Source organism: Girardinichthys multiradiatus, chromosome 20 (genome assembly GCF_021462225.1).
Source record: "Girardinichthys multiradiatus isolate DD_20200921_A chromosome 20, DD_fGirMul_XY1, whole genome shotgun sequence".
NCBI lineage: Eukaryota > Metazoa > Chordata > Actinopteri > Cyprinodontiformes > Goodeidae > Girardinichthys > Girardinichthys multiradiatus.
In genome coordinates this window covers 3,879,540-3,906,487 of record NC_061812.1, presented here as the reverse complement: position 1 = coordinate 3,906,487, position 26,948 = coordinate 3,879,540, and the positions used below count along the sequence as shown (strand labels likewise).

The 26,948-nt window shown below is 41.2% G+C and overlaps 3 protein-coding genes and 3 non-coding genes across 6 annotated transcripts in view; 1 reads left to right on the top strand and 5 right to left on the bottom strand.

The window, feature by feature from the left end:
- The window catches only part of LOC124856956 (nuclear factor 7, ovary-like), a 605,901-nt gene that overhangs the window by 262,464 nt on the left and 316,489 nt on the right, over window positions 1-26,948 (top strand). The gene's annotated exons all lie outside the window — the stretch shown is intronic.
- ahcy (adenosylhomocysteinase) lies at window positions 2,734-12,525 on the bottom strand. The gene is made up of 11 exons (XM_047347963.1): window positions 12,369-12,525; window positions 10,398-10,588; window positions 8,824-8,899; window positions 8,585-8,737; window positions 7,493-7,605; window positions 7,181-7,388; window positions 6,882-6,969; window positions 6,676-6,793; window positions 4,827-4,949; window positions 4,676-4,747; window positions 2,734-3,775 (listed from the first exon to the last, which is right to left on the bottom strand). The coding sequence occupies exons 1-11, from the start codon at window positions 12,394-12,396 to the stop codon at window positions 3,644-3,646; spliced, it is 1,302 nt and encodes a 433-aa protein (XP_047203919.1). The 5' UTR covers window positions 12,397-12,525; the 3' UTR covers window positions 2,734-3,643.
- LOC124857585 lies at window positions 5,199-5,334 on the bottom strand. The gene has a single exon (XR_007035623.1). It is a non-coding gene; the product is annotated as a small nucleolar RNA SNORA17 (small nucleolar RNA).
- Window positions 7,766-7,901, bottom strand: LOC124857593. The gene has a single exon (XR_007035631.1). It is a non-coding gene; the product is annotated as a small nucleolar RNA SNORA17 (small nucleolar RNA).
- LOC124857592 lies at window positions 9,447-9,582 on the bottom strand. Its single transcript, XR_007035630.1, has one exon. It is a non-coding gene; the product is annotated as a small nucleolar RNA SNORA17 (small nucleolar RNA).
- Window positions 16,027-25,037, bottom strand: chmp4ba (charged multivesicular body protein 4Ba). Its single transcript, XM_047347975.1, has 5 exons — window positions 24,676-25,037; window positions 18,793-18,970; window positions 18,503-18,617; window positions 18,112-18,238; window positions 16,027-18,015 (listed from the first exon to the last, which is right to left on the bottom strand). Exons 1-5 carry the CDS (start codon window positions 24,857-24,859, stop codon window positions 17,951-17,953), a joined length of 669 nt encoding a protein of 222 aa, XP_047203931.1. The 5' UTR covers window positions 24,860-25,037; the 3' UTR covers window positions 16,027-17,950.

The following is a 26,948-nucleotide window of genomic DNA, read 5'->3' as shown; positions in this document are numbered from 1 at the left end:
ACTCAACCCTTTGGTGTTACTCTTTGAGGTGAAAGCTGTGAGCCACGTCCCTTTGGTTCCGTAATTTCAGCAGAATGTTGTGTAACCACACGGGGCTGTCATCCCAACAGATGGACCTATCCACCACAGTGAGATCATGGTCACGAGTTTATTGTGGAACTATGATCTGAAAGCAGATATTTAAATGTGTGATTAAAACTAGAGTGTTGGTGCGGTGCTGGTGGTGATGGGGTTAAGCTCGCGACCATGTGCAGAGGCTATAGTCCTCGGTGCAGCTGTCCTGGGTTCAAGACCCGGTGACCTTTGCCTAATGTCTCCCCCTTTCTGAGCCCCTCTTTCCTGTTTACCTACTATCAAAAATGAAAAATAAAGGCCTCTAGGGCTGCAAAAATACATTCTTTATTGAAATCGAAATTTCAAGTTCATATTTAAAACTTTAGGAATTATTTTCTGTTTGATATTCTGAAACTCTGGAACCTAATTTAAATGTAGGATCCTTCTCAATAATATTTAGTGGTGAGGTCAAGTCACTTTAGGGGCCCCTGATAGCCTGGGTGTTCTGCAGTTGTTTCTTCTCCTACTTAACTGCCTTGTCCTGTTTCTTGATTTAATTTTGCTCTTTTCATTTTCCATCAATAATTTTTTTCTGCTTTAAGGTTTTGTTGCCACCAAGTCTCATGAATTTCTAGCAGGTCCTGCAATGCAGCTACAGCTAAAGTTCTCAAATTAATCCGAGCGGAGTCTGAGCTTGATTCAGACCATAAAATCACAGGAGATATTAATCATAAATCTAAGCATTTTCTCCTTTATTTTAGAAAGAACGGCCTTTGAAAGAAGACATTAGGTTCTGAGAAATTGCACCCCAGAAGAAGAAAAACTCCATCCAAGCTGTGCTGAGCCTTCCAACAAGGCAAAACCTGGAGCCAAAGTGGCCGAGATGCTGTTAAAATCCAGCAATGTCAACATTTTAGCAAGATTTGTGTCCAGTCAACATGAAACCTACTGAGAACCTGAAACAAAGAAACATAACAGCAAAAAAACTGTTTAAGGGCAGGAGGAATTCTAGCAGAACCATCCAAGAAACATAACCACAAGAATCAGGCAACTGCTAAGAATGATTGCAAATAATTCAGGATCTAACATTTTTGTTTGTCATTTACCACCAGAAACGAGGCTATTTCTCACTAAATCAGAAAAAGTCACTATAAATAAAAATGTCGCACTGCTTTAAATCATTTCAGACTTCGGTGTACTGAAATGTCTGGGTCCGACGCCAGGCGCAGGAATTATCCTGATTGGAAGAGGCAGCATGGGATGTTAGGGGTCATCTCCACACACACACACACACACACACACACACACACACACACACACACACACCTGCTGGATGACTTCTGCTGCTGAAATCAGTTTCTAGTATCCCTGCGTGTGTTTAGGAAAAAATGTATTAAACCCTGAAAATTCATCATAGCAGAAGGTAAAAAGATAAATTCTGTTTATGTTCTTATGATCCAAAGATCATTGAATTTAGACATTTTTGGTTCGAATCCATTACAAACAGGATATATAATTTCACAGAGCCACCCCTGGTAAAGATGTGTAGAAAGGCTTAAAATAAATGTATTTTTAAAGCAGTAAATTGCCACCACCTCTGAAGCTCCTCTGGTGACAACAGTAGCTGATCCATCACGTTCTTCAACAGATTCTCTGCAATCATTTCTGCTCAGTGTGGATCTACTGTCATCAGACAACAGCACACCGGCCCACTGAGGACGATGACACCTGTGCCTGGTGGTGTTGTTGAAGGCAGACACGCTGATGTCTGGTGTTCTCCATCCACCATGAATTACCCATCAACGTGGGATGTACCCGAAGGACGTCCACCTCCATGTCTCTCTGGAGCTTCCTGTTTGACCGCTTGATCAGAAAGTCAAACATTTTTAACTTTTGGTGCAATGGTGCCAATAAATGTGATAAAACTATTCAGTTCTGTTTTATTTCTTTTATTGCTGGTCTGGACAATCTAAAGAGTTTCTAACTGATCAATTAATTTATTGAACGGTTGTGGTAAAAATCATTTAGAGCCTAGATATTAAACTTTAGGTTTTTCTACTCCTTAACCTGAATAGATATAATAAAAATGTCCCCATAATTATTATAGGTCAAAGGTTAGGACAGCTGGAGATTTAAACTCCTGAGCATCACCTAGACTTGGTGCATACTGCCATCTTGTGGTAAAATGGGTGCAGTGAGTTAAACGTTTTATTTGCCTTTCATGCTTTACTCTCTGAGGTTCTCCAGCTCATTACCTTCAGCAGGTAGACCTGTTCCACCTTTCTGTGGAAAGTTTGGGGTCACCTAGAAACGTCCTTATTTTTCAATAAAAAGCACAGCTTTCTTCAATTAAAATAACATTGAATTATTTAGAAATAGTCAAGAGAAAATGAATGTGGTAAATGATCAATACAGCAGGATACGGTTGTTCTTTGCTGTAATATTTGCATAGGTGTACAGAGGCGCTTTTCCAGCCAATCCAAGTTAATCGTGTTAACAGGTTAATTGATCATTTAAAAAGTCTTGTGCGGTCATGTTAGCACAGCTGAAAACTACTGATTAAAGAGCATAAAATTGGTCTTCATTTGACTAGTAGAGTATCTGGAGTCTGAGTCCATAAATGTACCAACATTGTTTGAGCTGCTCTGAAGTTTAGCTACTAATCAGACAAGAAAACAATCTTTTTAAAATCATTTTATTCGTCATGGTCACAATTTCAGCATGAAGCCACCATTTCTGAGCATCTGAACCTGAAAGCTGGAACCATGAACTGAGACGCCCACTTCAACCCGATTCGCTGACCTCTGAGATCAGAAAAACCCGATTGGCCAAACGGATCCGAGGAAGAATCTGAGGGGAGCACTGATCCGTACAGTTTTAAAACTAAATAAAAATCACATTTTAAGAAAATGATTTGTGAACAAAAACAAGCAGGTCCTTTGGCAACTGAATAGGCAGCATTACATCTCCTACCTGAAGCTACGAACAAACCCAGCTAGCTTTCCAGAAGATTCCCAGTCTCCTCACAGAATACAAATACAGTTTTAACTAAGTGCCAACGGGAAGCGCTGTTAATGCCGATACGCTGAATTATGACCACAGTACACAAAACCGTTATACACCGATATCCCATGAACCTGCTGATTAAGGTTAAAGTCTTTCAGACACATCCGGGCTTTCTGTGACTGATTTAACGGACCGGGAATGACTTGAACAAGAGGAATTTTCTCCGACAGCCACATGATGTTTCAGAAACGTTTGGATGAGAACGAGAAAAGACAGTTGGACGTGAAGAAAAGGAGCTAAACTATTTCAAGTCAAAAAATCTGCCTATTTTTCACCCTTGTGTCAATAAATCTTCTGCTTACTGAAGCTTCTAGTTTTGTGCTTCTACCTCCAATTAGCTGAGGGGCACTTAAAATCGTTTGTGCTCGATTTCTCACATCAGCACAATCCAACACTTAAAGGGTTTCGTAAAAAGGCGATGTGATGAGGAAACACCGTCAGTATCCCTGAGATCCGGCTGCGTTGAACCAACCACGGCCCTCAGAGCACAACCTCTTCTTCGTTCCCGGGCTAACGGGGGCGCTCAGTAGCGATAGTGGTCGGGTTTGAAAGGCCCCTCGGAGGGCAGGCCCAAATATTTGGCCTGTTTGTCTGTCAGTTTGGTCAACTTCACTCCCAGTTTATCCAGGTGAGCGGCTGCCACCTGCTCGTCCAGCTGCAACACAAACAAAGAGCCTGTTATAAAAATCTGTGAGTGACTGAAAATACAAGGACAGAAAAACAGGAGAGGTAACAGATCTGTAGTGTAACCTGAATAATAATGTTCAAAAATAAAAGTTTAATGTGATCATTTTAACCAAGAGAAGAAACAACCTTTGACATCTTCTCTCCTAAGAATCGTTACCTGCCATCAATAAATCCTGCTAGTCATATTTAAAAAGGTGCCAACGATCGGTCCATAAAGATCTTATATTAATTGGACAAATATACAAGTCATAAAATGATGCATCTCACCCTTTAATTCCTTCTTAAATGTGGAAGTTAGAAAGCAATCAAGAACACAAAGTCCTGACCAGTTCCAACTGGTAAAAGTATTTCATTTAATAATCGTTTAAAAATGATGACTTTCTAGCAGTCTGACGCCACGCTGTAGGCAATCCAGACTCTCCTGACCTACAGAGCGCTACCAGAACTCTTCAGAGAACATCTGGCCCGTACCTCCCTCTATGCCTGCTCTTCATATCTACACCATCAGTCGTCCTTCTAACTAGCTTGTTCAGCTGCGTTGTTACCTCCTCGTTTATAAGTCGCCTGGGTTAAAAGCGCCCTAACCTAAGAAGGGAACTCTGAAATAAATGCGATGTCTGATCGTTTCCAGGACAACACAGAAAGAAAAGTTACAATCTGAAATGAAAATCTTGTTCTGCATAATATTAGTATAAATCAATACTCAGATCATGCCTCAGAACAGCCTCCATAAATTCTTTTTTTTGCTCTCGTTCAATTTACCATCAGGAAAACCTTCAAAAATGTTAATACATTTTAATGAAATAAGAGAAAAATAAACCGTTTCAATCCAGCATTTTATTTTAAATTCGTCATTGCAGTTCCTGACCTTCTTGGGCAAGAAGTAGACTCCGAGGGGGTACTTCGCTGTGTTTTTCCACAACTCGATCTGAGCCAGCACCTGGAGGAGAAGACGGTGGTCAGACAAACCGAATGCAGCTACAGCCTTCGCCTCCCTTCACTGCGCCAACTCACGGTACCTGATTGGTGAAGGAGTTGCTCATCACAAATGACGGGTGTCCCATGGCACAGCCGAGGTTGACCAGTCTGCCTTCTGCCAGGACGATGACGTGGCGGCCGTTCTTCAGACGGAACCGATCGACCTGACGAGGAGCAAAGTGGGTCAGAACTCTGCAACAGCAGCGCAGCGGATAGAAACAAGCAGCATTTCAGGGTCAGCAGCGTTCACAGGAAAAGAAAACGTCTGAAGAGAACTTCACGTAGAAAAACCCTAAAACTGAATTTCTCTAAAGCTGCAGTTTTAATGTCAATCTTTCCAGAATGGTGTCCACATATAAGACTATCGCACATTATTGTTTAAATCCTTGCATGCAAGGTGTGGAACAAGCTCCAGTGTTGATGGTGATATCGACTCCGAGTTCCCACCGAGTTCTAGAGTCCCGGTGCAGACCACCAGCGGTTTCTCTCTGCCGCCTCATGACGCAGCTGCAACACATCCAGTTGAGCTGCAACGCCTCAAGGGGCAGGAAACGGACCATAACAGCATAATGTTGGCAGGAAACCAAGGCTCATTTTCCCCACTTTCACAGATCAAACCTGTTTAACTTCAGTATCAGAGAGGCTACTGAATACAGATAGAAACCTTTATTTAAATCTAAAGCTTCGTCATTCTAATCAGTTCAAATAATATAGTAAAAGTATGAATGAATCTACTGGGCACCAGAACCGGACAATTTTCAGCTCGACTGGAGTGAGCAGGCCTCAGCCTCATCCGTACGAGCCGCTGGCTCAAGACGCGGACTCGGCGATGTCCGAACCAGCCGGTAGTGTCGGAGTGAGATGGTTTTATACCCCAACACTTGGCTGTGATGCAAGCATGGACCAAGCTGGACAAATAGGAATATTCAACTGCAGTAGCCCAGTTCAACACACAGAGGGCAGCACTAAGACAGATTTAGGACAAATATGGCAGAATTAAACAAGTGTACATAAAATAAAAACGGCACAGTAACAAAGATGGCACCCTTTATAGAGTTTATCTGCATAAAAAAATTGTCAGATTAATACGAATTAATCTGTTGACTATTTTAATCAAAATAATCATTAGTTGCAGCCCTAATGAAGTCAGCACAGAAAGGTGGAAGAAGCTTCTGGAAAGAAAACGCCGTGAGAAGTGAGACTTTAGTGGCTAACAGGAAGGCTGAGTGGATTACAGAAAGCTTCCAGATTTATCCGCTTGACTTTAAATCTAAGGTTGTACGACGTGTTGCATATTCATGGTTACCACGATCAACGTAAGCAGCATCAACATAGCAAAGCACTGCTTGGACCGCAGTAAACATCAGCCAATCATTTTAGTTCCCACGTGTTCAGACGATGCTTGGAGCCATTTGTGACGCTTCGTGGGCGACTGTGGATTAGTGTGTAGTCATCTGACTCCTGAAAGTTGTGTGTTCTATTCCAACTTCTTCCTGCCACTTGTCGATGTGCCCCTTGGCACGGCACTTAACCACATGCTCCGTACTGACCTTCATGTAGGTGTGACTGGAACAGAGCTATATAAATAAAATCAGTCCATTGATTGTTTAATGAAGCATAAAATGTTTTAGAAGATAAGGCAGACGTCTCAAAGTGAAACTAGTATTAGATGCAGAAGACAGTTAAGAAATAAATGGCATTTTGCTTTAAAAATGGTCAAATCCTGATCCGGAAACACTGGATCACAGCGAGGTCTCATGCATGCCGAGTGGCATTGCCTCCACCTCCAATATAAACTGTGACTATTCACCCCAGAAAGGCTCTGTCAGCCTTAAATGAAAGAATGCTTTATTAATCCAAGCCATCCAGTAATAAATGAGGTTTTCCCACCTGGGGTTTAACGTTGATCTTCTCAGCAGCGTTCTTGTTGAGCCAGCTCATGTCGATCTCACAGTCAAAGTGTCCGATGTTGCAAACGATGGCGTCATCCTTCATGCTCTCAAAGTGACTGAAAATGAAGGCAGAAAAAAATTGTTGAAGCTGCGCAAACCAAGACATCATTACGGCTAAAAATGAGGAATCGAGCTCCAACTTACTGTCCCAGAATGATGTCTTCACAGCCAGTGGTGGTGACAAAGATGTTTCCTTCCTTACAGGCTTCATCCATGGTGGTCACTTCATAGCCTAAAGGACAGTCGAGAAGAAGAGTCTCCATGTTAATCGAGTTTTGATCCAATCTCCAGAACAGCCTCCCTCAACCACCAAATTTAACAAGAACTGAGATATGAACGAAGACAGATGAGTGAGGATGACTCATGTCATCTTCAGCTAGGCACTCATAGACTTCTACACCGAGACATTTGTGCAGCAGCTCTCAGCTCCTTTCAGTTCCTACCCTCCATAGCAGCCTGCAGGGCGTTGATGGGGTCGATCTCTGTGACAATGACACGAGCACCAAAGGCCCGCAGAGCCTGAACGCAGCCTTTACCGACGTCTCCGTAACCCGCCACCACCGCCACCTTCCCAGCAATCATGACATCGGTGGCTCGCTTGATGCCATCGATCAGACTCTCTCTGCAGCCGTACAGGTTGTCGAACTTACTCTGGAAGGGGGGCACAGACAGGCATGAGGAGAAGGTGAAGGTTCCTCACACTAGCAACAGTCAAGCTTCAGTCGACTCAAACTGGAGCAGCTTCAGCAGGTTACCTTGGTGACAGAGTCGTTGACGTTAATGGCAGGAATCTTCAGTTCGCCCTTTTTCAGCATCTTGTACAGGTTGTGAACACCTGTGGTGGTCTCCTCCGACACTCCGCGGATACCTGGAATATAGGTTAGATTTGGATAAACGGAAACTTTCCAATTCCTCGGCAGCAGTCCCAAAATTATTATTAATTACTGGTAATTATGAATGTTTTCTCTAGATGTAGTGGAAAAAGAAAAGGAACGCAGCAGGTAAAGAAACAAACAGCCAGATGTTGAAGTGTTGGTGCTGATAATGACTCCGAGTCCTCTGGATGTTCTAGAGTCTCAGTGCAGACCAACACCAGTCCCTCTCTGCCACCTTATGACCCAGCAGCAGCACCACCAGCTGTGCTGTAACGCCTCAAGGGGCAGCCAATCAGCTGCAGTCCTGTGCATCAATCTGTCACTTCAACAGCTGAACTTAGAGAGTAAAAAACCTGATCCACCATAAAGGACCTTCAAGGTAAGACTCAAAGTTTATGATGAAAATCATCTGCAACACATCTGGATTAACCAGCACAACATTCATCTGCTTTCATGGTTCTCAACTGTAACAAAGAGAAAACGCAAAGACTCGTTGATGTTTGCTTGACTAGAGGACGAGATGAAACTGTAGAGCGAGGAGGACTTGTTGTAGCAACATAACGTGGCCTCTGGGTGAGAAGCATTACTGTCTTCGTCTGATGGAAAAATAAGATGACGTTCCATGTCTATACCAACTTACTGCATGAATCTCAATTCATTTACAAAAAGGGAAATATTTCTTCAGCGGATTCAACAGTTTCACACCCGTCACTTCATGCTTTTAGTTATTTTACTGCTGTTGGTTATGGACTTATTCGTTGTACAGAAGATTAATGAATGAGTTTGGTCAACTATTGTTTTTTAAGGGTGTTGCAGAATGAAACATTAACTTGGTTGAACCCAGACCTCAAGCACAACCTCTGGAAAACATTATGAACCTTTGAAGGACCAACCTGCAGAGCTGATGGGAAACACCAGAGTCTCTGAAGCCTCCTTAGGTCTAAATGTGTCTATGCATGCAGATAAACCAACCTGCCAGCAGTTTGGGGTACTTCTGGTGGACCAGGTTGGTGAGGTCTCCTCCATCATCCAGGATCATGTTGAGGGCCTGGCCGTCTTTGAAGTACAGCGTCTGCTCGATGCACCACACGTACTCCTCGTCAGTCTCACCCTTCCATGCGTACACTAGAGAAACATAACGGGGCTTTTACTTCCCCTCTGGAAATCTCTCGGAAAGTTGCAGACTGCAGCCACAGGTGGGTGTTTGGTACCTGGAACGCCAGATTTGGCGATGGCAGCAGCAGCATGATCCTGAGTGGAGAAAATGTTACAGCTGGACCACTGTACCTGTGAAGGAGAAGGTCAGCAAAGTTTTACTGTAGGAGTTAAAAACTCTTAATGGTTACCTGCCTCTTGATTAATTTTCTACTGAGCTGATTTTATATTTCAACAAGAAAAACATTTTGTTTAAAGATTGATTTTGTTTGCGACGTTTCTCTCACATGCAGAAGACAGAGCCTACAGACGGCAGCACACTAATCTGATCATTGGAAAACATACATAATATACAGATAAGCCCAAAATTATTCATACACCAGGCAGATTTAGGTTTTAAATTATTTTCATTCAACCAGGACATTTTTTTTTCAGAACAGACAGAAAATATGTCTGCCATCACCCTAATCTTCAGCTTCCCCCACACATTCATATCAGAACTCCGGCTGCGCCGCTCCAAAACATTTTTACTTAAAGTTAGAAGACATGTTTGTAAAACAGTTTAAACCTAAATCTGCCAGGGGTATGAATAATTTTAGACTTAACGAATAGGGCAACAAAATGGCTACCTGAATCATGAATAGAGAAATAACATTAGGATCTGTGTATTCTGAGTGTGACTGTGGGTGGTGGAAAACGACCGAGTCCAGGGTTAGAGGTTCTAGTCTCAGTGCAGATCACCACCAGTCTCTCTCTGCCACCTTCTGACACAGCTTCAGCACCAGCAGCTGAGCTGCAACGCCTCAAGGGGCAGTAAACCAATCAACATGCAGCAGCAACATGGCCGAGGCAAGTGGAGGACAGTTTAACAGTTAGAGGAACTCCAGGATTATTATACTATAGGGCTGTAGGAGAAGTAAACAGGTCAAAGGTCATCAGAAGACAAAACTATGCTTATAACCATTTGTGGCTGCAGGTTCCAACATGAAGATCAGAAAATTGAAACTCGTATTATTTAACAGAAAGCCTGTGCTGCCACCTAGTGCAAACCACCAAAGACTGCAGGTTTGAAGAAATTATGAAAAGATATTAAATATCTCTTTGGGTAAATGCAAAAGGGGTTTGGACCGTCTCCACAAGTCAAGTTCTGCAGTGATTCAGGCCAGGATAAACCCAGATGGAGGTAGAAGAGAAACTAGTTGCGATCATCGTTTGCGCTCTGCTGGTTCTCAGGGCGTAGGTTTCTGCAGGATAAGACCGGTCCGGGTCAGAAAGACCCAAACATGATAACATACTGGCCTTGAGAAACAGGCTGAAAAAAAAACCTCAATCAGCTTGTGTCAATATATAGATCGATACATTTGTCCCCCTGCCAGTGCGTTAGAGTCAGGCAGAGCAAACAGAAACTCAACGCCTCGTCTCTGTGACCAAAGCAACTGCCATAAAAGCCCCTACTGGTGGAAAAAATAAGTAACAAGATAAGAGTCTACAACATTATTCTTTAACAGCAAAGATAAACTCAGTCCAACATGGATTTACCCTTTTATTCTCACGAATAAGACATGACCAAACCATCAGGAGCAGATAAATGTGAGTAGCTGATAAAATAAAGCAGGGGGTAAAAGGTCACCTCAGCTCCCAGGGCTGTGAGGGTCTCAATGAGCACTGCAGTTTGCAGGGTCATGTGGAGACAGCCTGCAATGCGAGCCCCCTTCAGAGGCTTGGACTGGCCGTACAGCTCCCTCATCTTCATCAGGCCCGGCATCTCGTTCTCTGCGATGTCGATGGCCTTGCGTCCCCATTCTGCCTGGCTGATGTCGGCTGAACGCCAAGACAGAAAGACGGGAAACTTTAATGAGTAAACAAGAATGATGCATTGAGAAGAAACCTTGTTTGAGAATAACTGGACAGCACTAAACTCTAGTGCATGATTACAAAAATGACTAGTTTATTCTTCACTCAAATTGTCTCATTTTACCATTCCAAGTTCCTGCTTTTAATACTGTCTGAAGGTACTGGCAGCAAATGTGACAAAAAACGAATTGACTGAACCTCTTAATGTAGGCGTGTTATTTCATATATTTCAAAATTATTCAATGATTTCTACCCTACAGAAAAAAAAAAAAAACTAGCATGCTTTTTATTGTTAGTAATACATCAAACTGATCCACTGTGAGAAATAGATATTTTATCAAATTATATCTTATTTAGGCAGGTGTTGGTCAGTCCTGTGAGTTTAAGGAGTGCCAGCTATGACCAGGAATAGACAACAAGTCAATACAATGCTAAATGTCCCTCTTCAGACTGTCAAAAACCCTGTCAGGTAAACAAGTCTGAACTGAACTCTCCTTAACTACAGCTTCTTCATGTTAACTAAAAGGCTGAACATGTACCAACCTGAAACAATCCTTCATGCTGAATTAACCACCTACCAGAAAGCTGAACTGACAGACATATGTCACCACATCTTAGCAATGAAATACTGCTGTAATGGAAGCTTGACGCTTACAGACATGAAACCACATAAATAAGAAGTATTGAAAATATTGCACAGCATTACTAGGTGCATTGATCAGGCAGGTTAAAACTGAGCACAAAAGGTTCGGTTCAACTATTCACCCTTGATTTCTGAAGTCATTGGACAATATTTAGACTTTGCCCCTCACTGATCTATTAAACGGTGCATATTTCACCTGCTTCTAATCACATGACAATCTAGCAGCATTTATATTGAATTAATCACCCACCTAACTTCTACGTGCATCGTGATTATCTTTCTTGCAGCTTTGCCGTTTTTAAAATTGAGACCAACACATTTTAATTTAATTTATGTTAACTTTAATGTGGTCCACCACATCAATCCACTTTTTATAAACACGTCTGAAGCGCTTTAGAGTTCCACCTACATCAGAAACTTCACAACAAAGCAGGAATAAAAGCACATCATGAACGACGTTCAGCTTAGGAAGACCACGTGTTGTTACAGCTACGTAGCTACACTCAGTCGGTGCAAGCAGCATAATCTGCCTGTTCTTGTCACTCATGAACAGACTGGCGGGTAAGCGCAAGTCATCACGGGATATTGAGTTTACAAACGCCGTGCGAGCATAGGGTCGTCAAGCCTCGGTCTATCGTGATAAACTACATTACCCAGAGGCTTTGCGGAGTAGTTTCAGTTAGCTCAAGCTCGGCGCGAGTGGAGACGTTACATGTCGATTCATTCTCAGGACTGAACGTCAAGCCTGCGGAATGTAAACAGTAAGACCCTGATGTTCAAAAGATACATCCCAGAATTACCGCAGCCTAAAGTATAATGTGTAATGCCCAGTGACACTGTAGTTAAAGCTATACACGTTCATCTGCAAGCTATGCTAACAAGTTAGCGCTATCAAAAATCTATGAACATATACCAAGTCTAAGACTTAAAAATGACTCGCAATAACATACTAACATTAAGCTTAATACTGCCTGCTGTTAAAAGTCTTCGGAACCCGTAAGAACATGTTAGAACATTCAACCTTAACACCAGACTCGCTAGCAAAACTACACAGACAAACACCGACTAAATAGCGTGAAAATGAGAAAAGCCACTTCGACTTACCCACTTTGTAGGGCAGTTTCTCCGACATGGCTGTTTCTTGTTGTTTCGTTTCGAGGGAGTCTGGAGCTGCAGCCTGGCCGGTGGACAGAGGCAGAGAGGGAGGGTCGGAAACATGACGGCTCGGTTTTTATCGGCGACGCTTCGTTTGGACTACTTTCCCTGGCTGGGCGGTTACAATGCAGATACAATCTAGTTTTCTATTGGCTGTAGAAGCTTCCACCCCGCGGCTGGTTAGCCAATCATAACCTGAATTGTGAGGTGGGGCGTTCACTGACTGTGGAGAATGTAGTTGGAGCGAGTTTCGTCCGGACGACGTAGTGTTGTTCCGTAAGCCTCGTCACAAAGGTTACAAAAGCACATGTATCGTTGATAACATGAATGTTGGGGCGTGTTCAACGTTTACAAACGAGGAAACCTACGTATAACCAGTGATTCAACTGTACCGTTTTGAATTTAAAGGCGTAGTTTGGAAAATATGCAAGAAACTTCTGATGAACCATTATAAGCTGATAATATCTTACCTGCAGTAGATGTCTTCATTTAGTAGACATCTGTCAGTCCGGGAGACTGATTTTTATTTTCTGTTTATTTTTTGTTTTTTGCAGCTGCAGAAATGCAGGTAAATTAACACTGGTTTCCAAACCATATTTCATGTTCTGTTTGTTAATTTAAAAAAAACACATGTCTCAGCCAAATTTAAACTATCCCGCAAATAAACATACGGAGGCGCTACTATTTATACAGGATAACTTGATTCTCACACTTCAGCCTATTTTATGAAACCCTCTTTCCTCTTGGCAAAAATTTATCTCAGAAAATTATTTTGAACAGTACCTCAAGACACACAGAAAGATCGAGATCATCGTATGTATGTATGTATGTATGTATGTATGTATGTATGCATGTATGTATGTATGTATATATGTATGTATGTATGTATGCATGCATGCATGTATGTATGTATGTATGTATGTATGTATGTATGTATGTATGTATGTATGTATGTATGTATGTATGTATGTATGTATGTATGTATGTATGTATGTATGTATGTATGTATGTATGTATGCATGCATGCATGCATGCATGTATGTATGTATATATGTATGCATGTATGTATGTATGTATATATGTATGTATGTATGTATGTATGTATGTATGTATGCATGCATGTATGTATGTATGTATGTATATATGTATGCATGTATGTATGTATGTATATATGTATGTATGTATGTATGTATGTATGTATGTATGTATGTATGTATGTATGTATGTATGTATGTATGTATGTATGCATGCATGTATGTATGTATGTATGTATGTATGTATGTATGTATGTATGTATGTATGTATGTATGTATGCATGCATGCATGCATGTATGTATGTATGTATGTATGTATGCATGTATGTATGTATGTATGTATGTATGTATGTATGTATGTATGTATGTATGCATGCATGCATGCATGTATGTATGTATGTATGTATGTATGTATGTATGTATGTATGTATGTATGTATGTATGTATGTATGTATGTATGTATGTATGTATGTATGTCTGGGTGTATGTATGTATGTATGTATGTATGTATGTATGTATGTATGTATGTATGTATGTATGTATGTATGTATGTATGTATGTATGTATGTATGTATGTATGCATGCATGCATGCATGCATGCATGCATGCATGCATGTATGTATGTATGTATGTATGTATGTATGTATGTATGTATGTATGTATGTATGTATGTATGTATGTATGTATGTATGTATTTATGTATGTATGACACAAAGGGAAGCAATTTGTCCTTTGACATTTTCTGTAGGTTTAGACAGAAAGTATCAAATAAATGCAGCTGTTAAAGATGGCCCCTCTGAGCTTGACCTTTGACCATGAGCAGTAACACTATGCTACAGCTAATTTAGAAACACATTTATGTAAGAGTCCACCTCAGGGTCCTCTTTGCCTTGAAAGCTAGCTAAGTCAAATCTTTTTCTGATAGCAGGAAGTTACTTGGACTTCCTGAAAATGGCTGCAAATCCAAATGAATGAGCGAATGACTAAAACCCTCAAAACAGAGTTCTGACATGAAAGCGAGGAAGCTGATAGTGACGTTGTTCCTCCAGAGTCAATTTGTGGACAAAGTCTGTTTTTCTGTTTTTAATAAATCAACTTGAGATAGATCTAGTGGAGACCTGGCCTGGGAACTATATATATTTCAACCCACAGGGTGTTCAGAGAGAGCAGGACTGATTTAAAACCTACTGGCACAACGATCAGCAAGATTAGCACTTAGAAGTTTCCTTTATGAAGGTTTATTTCTGGTGTAACAGGCCACGAGCTGCCATGTTCATGAAGACTCCACCTCCTTGGACTGAGCTCAGAGGACATTCAAAAGATACATCCCAGAATTACCACAGCCTAAACCATTGCTTAGTCCACATGAAGTACAGTAAAACTGATTTCTTTGAGCATTTTGTACTTCAACAGGATTTATAAGATTGCACCATGTCTGTGGCAAATGTTAAGTGTAAGTACATCAGAATGTTGTTATATGATAATTATAAGTCTATGATAAAAATAATTAGAATTATATGATAATAATCTTGTGATTCCAGATTTTGTATGTAATGATCATTTTCTTTAGATCTTCTCATTTCTCACATAGATTCTACTTTTAGAGTTCCTGTTCCTCCACATGGAGAGGATTCAGACGAGGAGGTTCATAGATCTGATCAGGATGCCTCTCAGAAGAGAAGAGACCTTGGGGCACATCCAGAACTTCCTGGTGGGACTGTGTATACTGTTCTGGTCAAGGAACACCTCAGGATCCCACAAATGTGTCGCAGACCGTTGCTGGAAAGAGGGATGTCTGGGTTTTCCTGCTGGACCTGTTACCTTCACATTAGTTGTGAGCTGGAGCCATGTAAGAAAAACTCCTGACTTGAACTAATTGCTTTTGATTTTTATCTCTGTGTAAATACACGTACTGTATAGCTAAATGAGGAGGGGTCACATGTCGATGAATTGTGGGTAATTAAAGATGGAGATTCAGCACACATAAAGGGTACTAATCTGGAGAAAGGCAGTTTGCTCAAAGTTATTAAAAGTTTCATACAAAGCTTAGTTTGATGTTTGGAGCGACTGTTTTCTACATTCACACAACATTTCTGGTTTCTAATCATCTACACGGGTTTCTCTTCATATTAGTTCACTGAATCTCTGCCATAATGGTTCTGTGCAGTCATACGTCATTAGAGATGCCAAAATATATCAACCATCCCTGTTTCAGTGGCTCACAGAGGGGCGTCCATGTCCAGTCCTGAAGCGCTACCATCCCACAGCTTTTAGGTGCATCCCTGCTCCAACACCTGAACCGGAAGAATGGGTCGTTACCGGGCCTTTGTGGAGCTGCCTGACTGAATGCTGGTGAGGGAACTGAGCCTTTTGATTCAGGATAACAGCTCTCAAAGACTGGACCTGGGCAACCCTGCCTCTAACATCACTTAGAACATGGGTGATGTTAATTTAAAAAGGTAGGAACATTAAAAAACAAAATGAAAAGGCTTTTCTAAGGAAAAAATGCTACTAATTTTAGGCCAACTAGAAAAAAAACAGAACAACCAACCAGGGATGACTAATTGAGAAAATGCATAAAAATTAAACTTTATTTAGATTACCTTTATTGTACAACCCATCAGCAACAGTGAAATGGAAACTACTGGAAGCAGAACTGGCTGCACCTCACAATGTCCAGTATGTGTGTGCAGTCAGGAAGAAGATGAACAATATCTGAGGTAAACAGGTGACATAATCCCAGCATGTTTGAGGTTTTATCTCTAAATACGAAAGAACGGATATGAGCCCAGAGTTGGATCTGCAACGTTTTAATCTAATTTTGAAATCTGTCCTCGAGACAAACCGTAAAGAGCTGCTGCAGCTGTAGAGGGCCAGGCAGTGAGCAGAAGCTCGTTTGCATCATGATTGCAGCAGGAAGATGAACTCAGAACCAGCCCTTATGCTGCTCCTCAGCAGTCAGCGCTAACGTGGACCCACAGGCGAGGGCGGCAAAACATCATTCAGATTACACAGCCAACATAAAACAAGATTTTATCACATGAAGTCATTGGTAAACCAGGCGGCCAAGGCGTAGAAGGTTTCAGGCACAGGTTCATTCATATTCAGAGGCAGGAGACCCCCCCCCCCATCATTAGGTGTTGTAATGAGCCTGCTGGCAGCCATGTGGGAGCAAGCTTCATCACATTATTAAAAGCCCTTTTATGACAGAGTCTTTTTTAACCAATCAGTTTAAAATTCATCTCAGGGATGTTTTGTGGATAAAGTTTTTACTTGATTTTTCTGTAAAATAACTTCTTAATTTGCAGCTGCAGTACGAATCCTTTCACCTGAACAGAAGGACCTCTCCTTCAGGAGTTCTCATAAATCTTTCCTAAATTTAAACCCCAAACCGTCAAGGATTTCGATGCATCCTTGAACAGCAAGAACTCTGGTTTCTTCACAGACGTTTGAAGAGAAAAGTTATAAAACTCTAAGGAAAAGAGGAGCAGCTGTTCAGACCAGACCTCCCATTTTCACTACAGCTCTGCAGGTTTGAGCTTGTTCTTCCTGCACAACTGACAGCTTCCCATAGCTTGTCTTATTTATCACATTACAGGCAACTTATAAAAGGTGAACTGATTGGTTCACATGGTGGAAGGACAGTCTGTTTTAGAGCGGTGTGTGAAAATTTGGAAAATCTGGAAAAAACATGGAAGAAAAGATCATTTTTCACTGCCCTGTGTCTTTCATTGATATGTTTCTTAAAATAAAATCCAAGCAGTTTTTAAGCAAAAAAACAAAACCGATTTAGAGGTAGACCTGGAGAGAGAGAGAGAGAGAGAGAGAGAGATTTTAATTGAAACTTCAGTAGATGAGAAGAAAACTTAAACCTGAGCTTTTCAAGTGTTTTTTCTAATGCAACGCTCCACAACAAGAGGAAATCCTGGTTGAGTAATTTTTCAGTACCAATCCTACATTTCTAAGATCGTTGCTGCTTTGAGGACTCAGCAGAAATAGGTTGTCATCATCTTTGTAGCAGAGCAGACAGACAGCAACACAGGAAGCAGAAAAATGGCCGGCATTTCACCTTTTTCTTTTTGTGCACAAGTTGATTCTTCACATTCTTCCAGAGACAAGCCTCGTCCTCTACCTCCACACACCTTCTCCTCGCAGTATGCACCCAAACGGTCATTTTCATACAAAAACTAGTTCCACAAACACATGGGAACCACAGGCTGATTGGAGGAACCTTTTCTTTCATTTTTCGCACTTTTAGAAGGGGACGAGGGCAAAGAGATTCATCCTGTAACATTAATCATAAGGAAAAATCCTGGGCTCATTAGTCTTCATACAGGTGCATACTAGCGGTTTGGGCTGTGGTAGACGTTGGGTTGAAGCTTTAAGACAGAGCAGCATGCCAGCAGTCAGAGGAGCAGCCCAGAGTCCCTGTTGCTCTCCCAGATGCGTGGACACAGAAAGACAGACTGGAGGAGTTGGCGAGGAGGAAGAGCCAGCTCAGTTAGCCGCCCAGGCCTCGAGGTCCGCCATGTCATCCTCCTCTTCTTCCACCTTCTTCTTGGCTAGAAAAAACAGAAATAAAATGTGACATTTTCTCTTTGGAATGAAGCAGAACATTAATGGACCTCTGAAACGAAGTCCAGTTCATGACCTTCTACCTGGTTTAGATGGAAGCGATGTTGATGGCACGTTTGGCAGGGAAACATCTTCTGTTCCTTCAACAACCAAAAGATTTTTGTCCAGCTCTTCCTGCTCCAGCTCCTCCAGCTCAGCAACAAGCTCATCCTAAGCACAAACACACAAATCAGGCTTCACCAACATCAAGATTGTTACCTACTTTAGGATTAAGATTCTGTGCTTTTCTAAGACCAGCTGTTTTCAGTCACGTCTCCTCAAAAGGATAAAGACTGTAAAGAAAAGGTGTGAATCTTCCGTCTGATGAGAAATTAAAACGAGCTTAAAATCTGAATATAACTGGCTTTATGTTCTTCTTCCTGACTGATGTATTAGTGGTGGACATTCTGCCTCTGGGTTCCCAGCATCTCTCACCTCGTCGTAGTCCTCCCCAAAGCCGACCGGTCTGGAGATGACATCGGAGATTTCCTGGGCAAGTTCCTGCTGCTCTGTGATGTCAGCCATCAGATCATCTACTTTGTCTATGTCCCTGTTAAACAATGGGACAGGAGGAGAAAGATCATGTTTATGTGAAGGCCAAAAAGAATAAAGAACAAAATGGTAGAAATAGAATAAAAGAAACAATTACGATGTTTGAAATTAGAAGCAACAACATGAAACAAACAAAGAAATTTATAAAATAAAACAGGCAACATGCGACCTACATGTTTTCGTGTGCAGACTTCATCGCTTTAGCAGCAAGGCCCATGTTCTTGAGCACTTCTGTGTTGGTGTTGGCGTTCTCCAAAGCCTCCCTCTGGAACTCGATGGTGGACAACGTCCCGTCAATCTGAGTCAGCTGCTTCTCATAGCGCTTTTTTCTCTTCAGAGCCTGGAGAGCCGCTGAGGGAAAACAAGTAGAAGTTCAGTTATTAAGTTCTGCAGAACAACGCCTCTATTAATCTTTTTAATATGTAATGTAAGTCTCTCTTTTCTGGCTCGGTGTTTTGGGATGAAGCTCAGTTTGACGTTAGATGTAGGATCAAACTGTGATATTGAACTCAGATCCAACAGAAAGCCGGTTGATTTTTATAAGAACAGGTAGACCAAGTGGTAGGTAACAACAGCATGCCACCACCCGACTCTAGAGGTTTCATGACAGACATATGCCTCCTTGTGGTGCAGTTCCATGTTTAACAATAATCATTTTCATATTTAAGAAATAAAAAGATCAAAATCTCCTGCTGATCATGAACAAAACTTTCCATAACAGTAAAATTAAAGATGTTTCAGCTAAAGTTGACAACGATGCAGGTTTCTGTAGCTGAGAAGGCCACAAGTATGAGATCTACGGTGGCTGACCGGCGCCAACGCAGAGCAAAATAAAACAAACTCCAAAACACACAAATACAAAATAATGCAACAGAAAAATACTGCATAACAAAAATGTTGCAATCACAGAAAATAGAAGAAGGAAAAAACCTGCAACCAACAAAACAAAAGCAACGGAGAAATGCTGCAAACTGTCCCACAAAACGGAAGTCATTCAGACCACTAGGGGGAGCCGACAACCAGGTCACATCAGACCAGACCCTCAGTAAAGACATAACAGGATGCCCAGAAGAAACTTGGAGGGAAAAAAGAATCAAGTGGTCGTAATATTATAGAACTGTGGCATATTTACGTGGAGACCCTCAGTGGTCGACTCCCCCTAGTGGTCTAAAGACTTCGGATTAGTGGAGCGAGTTTGCAGCTTTAACTTGCTGTTGTTTTTTCTATTTGCAGCATTTCTCCTTTGCTTTTGTTTTGTTGGTTGTAGGTTTTTGCTGCTCTCCATTCTCTGTGATTGCAGCATTTTTCTTTTAGGGTGTACACCAGGCCTCTCATTTGACCTCAAATGTTTTATCTTCCACCTCAGCCCTAGACTCTTCTGCTTCTACATGTTTGCCTTCAACCATATCAGAAGATGCTGATGCTTCCTTTGCTTCCACCTTCCACCTGTGTGCCTCAAGACGTCAGATGAAGAGACAACTGGAGAGACTGAATAGGAATAAGGCTGCAGGTCCAGATCATGTCAGCCCTAGAGTCCTGAAGGTCTGTGCAGAGCAGCTCTGTGGGATTCTGCAGCACCTCTTCAACCTTAGCCTGGACCAGAAGAAGGTTCCAGTGTTGTGGAAGACCTCCTGTCTTGTTCCGGTACCAAAGAAAACTCACCCATCAGTCCTCAATGACTATAGACCTGTTGCCCTGACATCCCACATCATGAAGGTCCTAGAGAGACTCCTGTTGGCCCACCTGAGTAAGCAAACAATAAACCATCAGGACCTCCTTCAGTTTGCTTATCGCTGTGGAGTTGGAGTTGAAGATGCCATCATACACCTGCTTCAACAAACCCACTGTCATCTGGACAAAGCCAGCAGCACTGTGAGGATCATGTTCTTTGATTTCTCCGGTTCATTTAATACAATCCAACCTGATTTGCTTTGTCAGAAACTCCAGAAGACTCAGGTGGAGGCCTCAACAATCTCCTGGATCAAAGACTACCTGACAAACAGACCAGAGTTTGTGAGACTGAAGGGTTATGAGTCTAACCAGGTAGTCAGCAGCACAGGAGCACCACAGGGGACGGTACTCTCACCATTCCTTTTCACTCTGAACACCTCAGACTTCCAGTACAAGACAGACTCCTGTCATCTGCAGAAATACTCGGATGATTCTGCAGTCGTGGGGCGGATCAGAGATGGACAAGAAGCTGAGTTCAGGGAGCTGGTGGACCGTTTTGTGGCATGGTGTGGAAACAATCATCTCATTTTGAACGTGACTAAAACAAAGGAGATGATTGAAGATTTTAAGAGAAACAGGAATAAGTCAAAAACTATTTCCATCATGGGAGAAGAAGTGGAGGTGGTGGAGGAGTATAAATACCTCGGTGTTCACCTGGACAACAGACTAGAGTGGAGATGCAACTGTGAAGCCATCTACAAGAAGGGACAGAGCAGACTGTACTTCTTGAGGAAGCTTAGGTCCTTTGGTGTTTGCAGCAAGATGCTGCATATCTTCTCTAAGTCTGTTGTGGAAAGTCTGATCTCTTCTCTATCATCTGCTGGGGAAGCAGCATCAGAACCAGGGACTTAAAAAAGCTCAACAAGCTGATAAAAAAGGCTGGTTCTGTTCTGGAGACTCCTCTGGAACCTCTGGAGATCATTGTGGAAAGAAGGATTCTTCATAAAATGAAGAACATTATGGAGAACCCTGAGCATCCTCTTCATCAGACTGTCCTACAACAACAGAGTGTCTTCAGTCAGAGGCTTCTTCAGATCTGCTGTAAGACGGAGCTCTACAGGAGATCCTTCCTGCCCACAGCCATCAGCATCTACAACGGCTCTTTGAAGAAACCTTCATAATATGAGTTATAACAACATTTAATTTCCCTTTGGGATTAATAAAGTATTTTTGAATTGAATTTGATGCCTACTGGAGACCCTGCATGGAAAAGCGGCTACAGACAACTGATGGATATAACATCAGTTAAAATAATCTTATTTGAAGCTCACTCTGTTTCAGCTGAAGGGTCTAATCTTCACTGCTTCATAAAATACCTTAATGTTACACTTTGGCTAAATTCAAAAGATGTTCAGAAGATTTTTGCCTTCTGAGGTCTTATTGATTATCACAAGTCACGTGATCATCGCAACATTTAATACCATATCAAATATCGTGCAGCCCTATAGTGCTAATCAAGGTCAGTTAGCCTCTTCTTTAATCTGCTCACTGTAAGAAACATTTCGCTGTTGAGGTAAAATCTCCATCTTCAGTCATTTTTGTTTTCTAGTAAAAATCAACTCTAGTGATCACCTTTCACATCTGTCTGGGGCAACATTCGACACATTTCAGGTGAAAGTATCAAGAAGAGCACGTACCTTTGACCAAACATTATGATTTTACATTTAGAAAAAATATGTTCTTTCATTTCCTCAAAAGCTCCAGTTTTGGACATAAAATGTTTCTGTGCGACAGAAACAAATATTTCAAAGTTCACCAGGCCAAAACTGACTTCAATGAGGATTAGAACCATAATAAATGGAAATATGGTATAATATCAAATATTCTCAAACTAATTTATAATTAAAATATATGCATAACTTGGGTATTTTAAAAAGGGTAATTTCCTAAAATTTAGAAAAACATTTAGCTACAAAAACAGAAACAGGATAGTTTATGAGGATAAAAAGTTTTGTCTTTATGGGTCTGAAATGGAAGAGGAGGAAATGGCAACGCAGTTTGGCAACACTGACCCTGAAGTAATAATCAACTCCTCTTCAACCACAGTTGGTTAAGTACTTTAACATAAAATAATACATTGGTACACGATGAAATCTGCTCACTTTAAGGTCAAATCTGACATGGAGAAGATAACTGCAGTGGCCAACAGAGCAGGCATCGATGCTTTACCCAGTAAGGTAAGAAGCTTCCAATGGGTTATTGCTTTTCATAATCCAATAATGTTTGGTTTGTGTATTAAGGCTCCTAAATGTCCATATCTGTCACACAACCTTAGAACTCCACAATATGGAGCAGAAATAACCTTTATTGTCCCTGTTGTAGAAAAATTAGTTTTTACCAAGACAGAGACCGATGATTGTCACTCAGAATCAGCTTTATTTTAATCTTGAAAGAGAGAAGGATTTTTACAGCATTGGAGATGCGCTCAGTAGTGCTGCCAAATTGTCTGGCCAGACAAAGCAAAGGTTCTTCTAGAAGCTACAACGGTTTTCAAGGTGACTCTCATGAGACCTGTTGTCCTAGACATTATCTTAACAGTGTGGCGTACATATTATCTCACACAGCTGCAAGCAGAAGGCTGAGAAACCATTACTCTAAGACTAAATAAGAGAAGAATGGATCAACACTGAGGGGTTCTAATACTATTGTCAGTTCCTGCAGAGAATCAAAGAGCAAATCAAGCAAGGCACTAAAATGTATATAACATCCCTCGGTGGGGTGGTTCAAGTGTACCAGCAGCAAAGTGACAGGCAAGTTGAAGCCGGCAGATTCCCACAAAGATAAAAATATCAAAACAAAAAGAAAGAACAAGAGACCGTACAGTAAGGTCAGATTTACAGCGTAAAAATATGGAAGATATGGTCCACTGGGAACCAGATGGCAGCTCACAGTTCCAGTTTGATCAGATTACTCTAGCATCCAGACCTACCCCTTTCTCCGAAAACAACATTATCTGACGTCACACGAATCTTTATCAGATTATGCCGGTCAGAGACAGCCATTCAGTTCTCATGGGGTCACTCTGGATGTCTCGCTGCTGTTCTACTCCTGTCTAGGAACAATTTAGTTTTTCTTTGAAGCAAAGGTGACAAAAAACTGACAAATTGTTCAGTGTTGTTAGCCCTAACTAGGACCTGAAATGAGTTTTAATAAAAGTAGTTTATTTTAGGGTAATCTCTTTAAGCACATCAAGGAACATGGTCCTGATGGTTGCATTACCTTCCGTCTTGCTGCCATCCTCTCATTCCTCTTTGCTCTCATCGACTTACAGTAAAACTTACACATCCAGAAACCTGCATCCAAACAGGTTAGTTTGTGGTGGAGGCAGAAGGAGCACGTTGTCAGAGTCATTATGCCTGATATAATTGGAACAGGTCTGGCATGTTTGTCATCCGCTCTGCGCTTTTTAGTTTACAACAGCTAGAAGGGAAGAGGATAAAGGATACCAAAGCCAAGCTGAAAATCAAGTTTTACGGTCGGAAATAAATGTTCTACTGAAGTCGGAGTAAAAGTGTGAAAAACTGCATGTAGCAGTGTGATTACAGAGAAAAAGACTGTGCCCAATTTAATGCGAATTTTATAACCAAGCAAGTCAAGAGAAAGACTGAGAGCAACCGTTGAACTGAATAATAGAGGTAGTCATAAATCACTTTCAACGTGGCTCTGCTGAGGTTCTGTCCCAAAAAGGATTCCAGTAACATTAGTGAGACGAGCTTCCAAAGATCACAGAGGATCAGGCTTTAGGTTTAAGGGTTAGGGTTAAAGTAACCATGGCAGCATCATGGCATCATCATATAATAAACTGCACAGATTATTTAGAATTAAACCAAATGATGTGGTTATTAAACATAATTACTGACACATTTTACACGTCAGAAACAAAATACGAGCATACCACCCTATGTAACATTTTTAGTTTAAGGTTGGTTGGTTTCAGAAGTTTTAATAACTTTAACACACCTCCACACTCCTGTTTTTTAAATGGGTTGTTTTTATATCATCTGCTCGTTCAAAAAAATCTGATTTTTCACACAGCTGTAAAACAGATTTTCCTTCCACCATGTCAACCAAATTTCAGGTTTGTTCACAAGTTTCATATTCTATGAAAACAATGAACAAAAAGCTCTCCTGCTCGTAAACAACCGTTTAAAACGAAGTCAGAACGAACAGACCCGAGTTCAGGCTGACAGCTGCCAACTCCCTGCTCCCTCACGGAGGTTAGCCTGCGGGCTAACTAACTTACCAACCAACCAACCAGCTAACTAACTAACTAGCAGGCGGGCTGTTTGTCCGGTAAACCGAACAGACACGGAGCTTTAACTCACCTCGTTTGTTTTTCGTGCCGTTCTTCTTCGCCGTCAGGAGCTCCTGCTCGATTTTCTGCTCTAAAAACTCCTGTTTTTTGGCCAACATCTCCTCCGTTTCCCGGAGTTTCTGGATAGCCTCCTGGGGAGTCGGTCCCTTCCCTCCCTTACCTCCGGTACCGAATATCTTTCCAAATAGCGACATTCTTTGGGATTCCGCTTAATAAACAGTACCTACAGCTTTAAACACACACGACCCAACGGCGCGTTGTGAGACCGGACCGGTAGTATGTTAAAAGGGTCTCTAAATGTCCTAACTGTCGCTTGAGAGCCGCTGGTGTTGTTTTCTTCTTCTTCTTCCGCTTTTACCCAGACAGGCCTCGTGATGTCATTACGTAAGCGCCGTGACTCATGCGTGGAGGGGGATTTCCACAACAGCCTCTCAGTACCATGTTCAGTTTATGGAAGCAGTTTCATTTATCGGAGATTTATTGAATAAAGCTGAATACATTTTAATTTTAAGATGAAACCTTAAAATGTTGTTTTTCACACATTTTTAATGATAGTTAAGGAGTTAATGGAAAGTTCAGTGGAAGAAAAAGTGTGAGAAAAATAAGTTGCGCTAGTAACTGGGATAGCCACTGTCTTGAGAGGAATGTGAAGGAAAGCCCATTCAGAGGTTTGGGTTAGAACCGCAATGCGTGGACTACAGCTGGAGTCAGAGCTTTAAGAACCACCACACCGAGATGTATCCAGGACATGGGCTACAGCTTGTGGAAATATAAATGTCTTATCATTAGTAGCTAAAGCTAAGATATATTTGGGATTTGCTGCTTATAGATTGATTATTATTAGGAGTTTTTAGTTATGCTTTTGAGAGTTAGAAAAATCCTTAAACAGTAGCTTCTAATGTGGTCACACAATGATTGTTTATTATTCAAGGTTAAAACTTGCAGGTGTTTTCTGTCTGCATCGTGAGAAGCTGGCAGTGGATTTGTGAGGCATGGTTCTCCTCTCCCTGAAGATTCCTGAAGACGTGTGGGAAACTGACCTTCAGCAAAAGAATGTGTGAGAAAACTGAGAAGGGCTGCACAACAAATGTAAAATGTATATTTCCTGTAGTATGTGTGTGTTCAATAAAAGAACGGTGGAGGGGAGAGAAAAACAGATGTGTTCCTGACTACGCAGATGCAGCACCTCTCTTCCCCGGCCAGGTGAATCAGCTTCAACCTCTAGTCCGTGTTTTGTTTTCTTAGACATTTAAGTTTAGTTTTTCTCGTGCAGAATTAAGATGCTTTGACCAAATAAACGAACACGCAGGAGTTTAGAAGGACAACTCCAACAAGCTGCTGTAGACCACTGCTGAACCTCACAGTAACAATAGGATCAAACCTGGGCTGAGGGGAAGGACAACCGGACTGTTACTCAGAGGTCCAAATTGTTTTTGATCAAGTTCAAAGTCAGCGCAGCCATCTACAAGGAAGCTACAGAGGACCTCCTGTTTCTTTCTGCTGACGAATGGAGATGCTAATTTCATTTTCTAGTAGGACCAGGTACCAACCATACTCCCAGAATGGAAACAGCATTTCCATACCGAACATGGAAATGCTGTTCAGTAGGTCCACATTTCTGTATTAAAAATACATTTTTATTGGTCGGATGTAATATTTTAATTTTCTGAAAGGCTGAATTGTTTTTTTTATTAGCTGTAAGCCAGAATCATCAAAGTTAACGGCAATAAACGACACTTTGTGGAATAAACCCCAATATACCTGAGTTTTACTTTTTGTAGTAATGAATTAACGTTTTAATAATATTCTAATCTTTTGATATTTAAGTATTTACTTTATGTAAGTAAAACAATAATTTCAATATTTCGTTTTTTTCAGTTTTACTGCACTATATGACTTTATGTCATTACACAGATAAATTTCATGTTTACGGAAGCATTTATTTAACTGTTTTCATATAATAGGCTGCTTCCTTGTAATTTACATACATTTTTCCATCTATTTAGGAATCGTGCTCCTAATATGGCAAGCTGTATTATAATATAATAGACATAATTAACTTCAAAAGCGCTATCCCTAATTTGGTTCTTTCAAGTCAAATTTAACATTACGCTGCATATTCCCATTCGCCCCGTGTTAAAATCACTAACATCATTGTGTCAAATGAAAAATTACATCACTGTTTATATTTGTGTGTGTTGGTGTTTTAATAAATGACAAACGTGCAAGACTACAAATAAGATGGCCGACATCTTGACTATCAGATATCAGAAATGGTGTTTT

Coding starts and splice junctions, on each gene's coding strand:
- ahcy (XM_047347963.1), bottom strand. CDS start 12,396: ATGTCGGAGAAACTGCCCTACAAAGTGG. Junction 8,738..8,823: donor CGCCAAATCTGGCGTTCCAG/GTACCAAACACC, acceptor ATGTTTCTCTAG/TGTACGCATGGAAGGGTGAG. Junction 4,748..4,826: donor GCAACTCCTTCACCAATCAG/GTACCGTGAGTT, acceptor CTTCTCCTCCAG/GTGCTGGCTCAGATCGAGTT.
- chmp4ba (XM_047347975.1), bottom strand. CDS start 24,859: ATGTCGCTATTTGGAAAGATATTCGGTACCGGAGGTAAGGGAGGGAAG. Junction 18,971..24,675: donor CGGCACGAAAAACAAACGAG/GTGAGTTAAAGC, acceptor GTTTTCCCTCAG/CGGCTCTCCAGGCTCTGAAG. Junction 18,618..18,792: donor AAGTCTGCACACGAAAACAT/GTAGGTCGCATG, acceptor ATTGTTTAACAG/GGACATAGACAAAGTAGATG.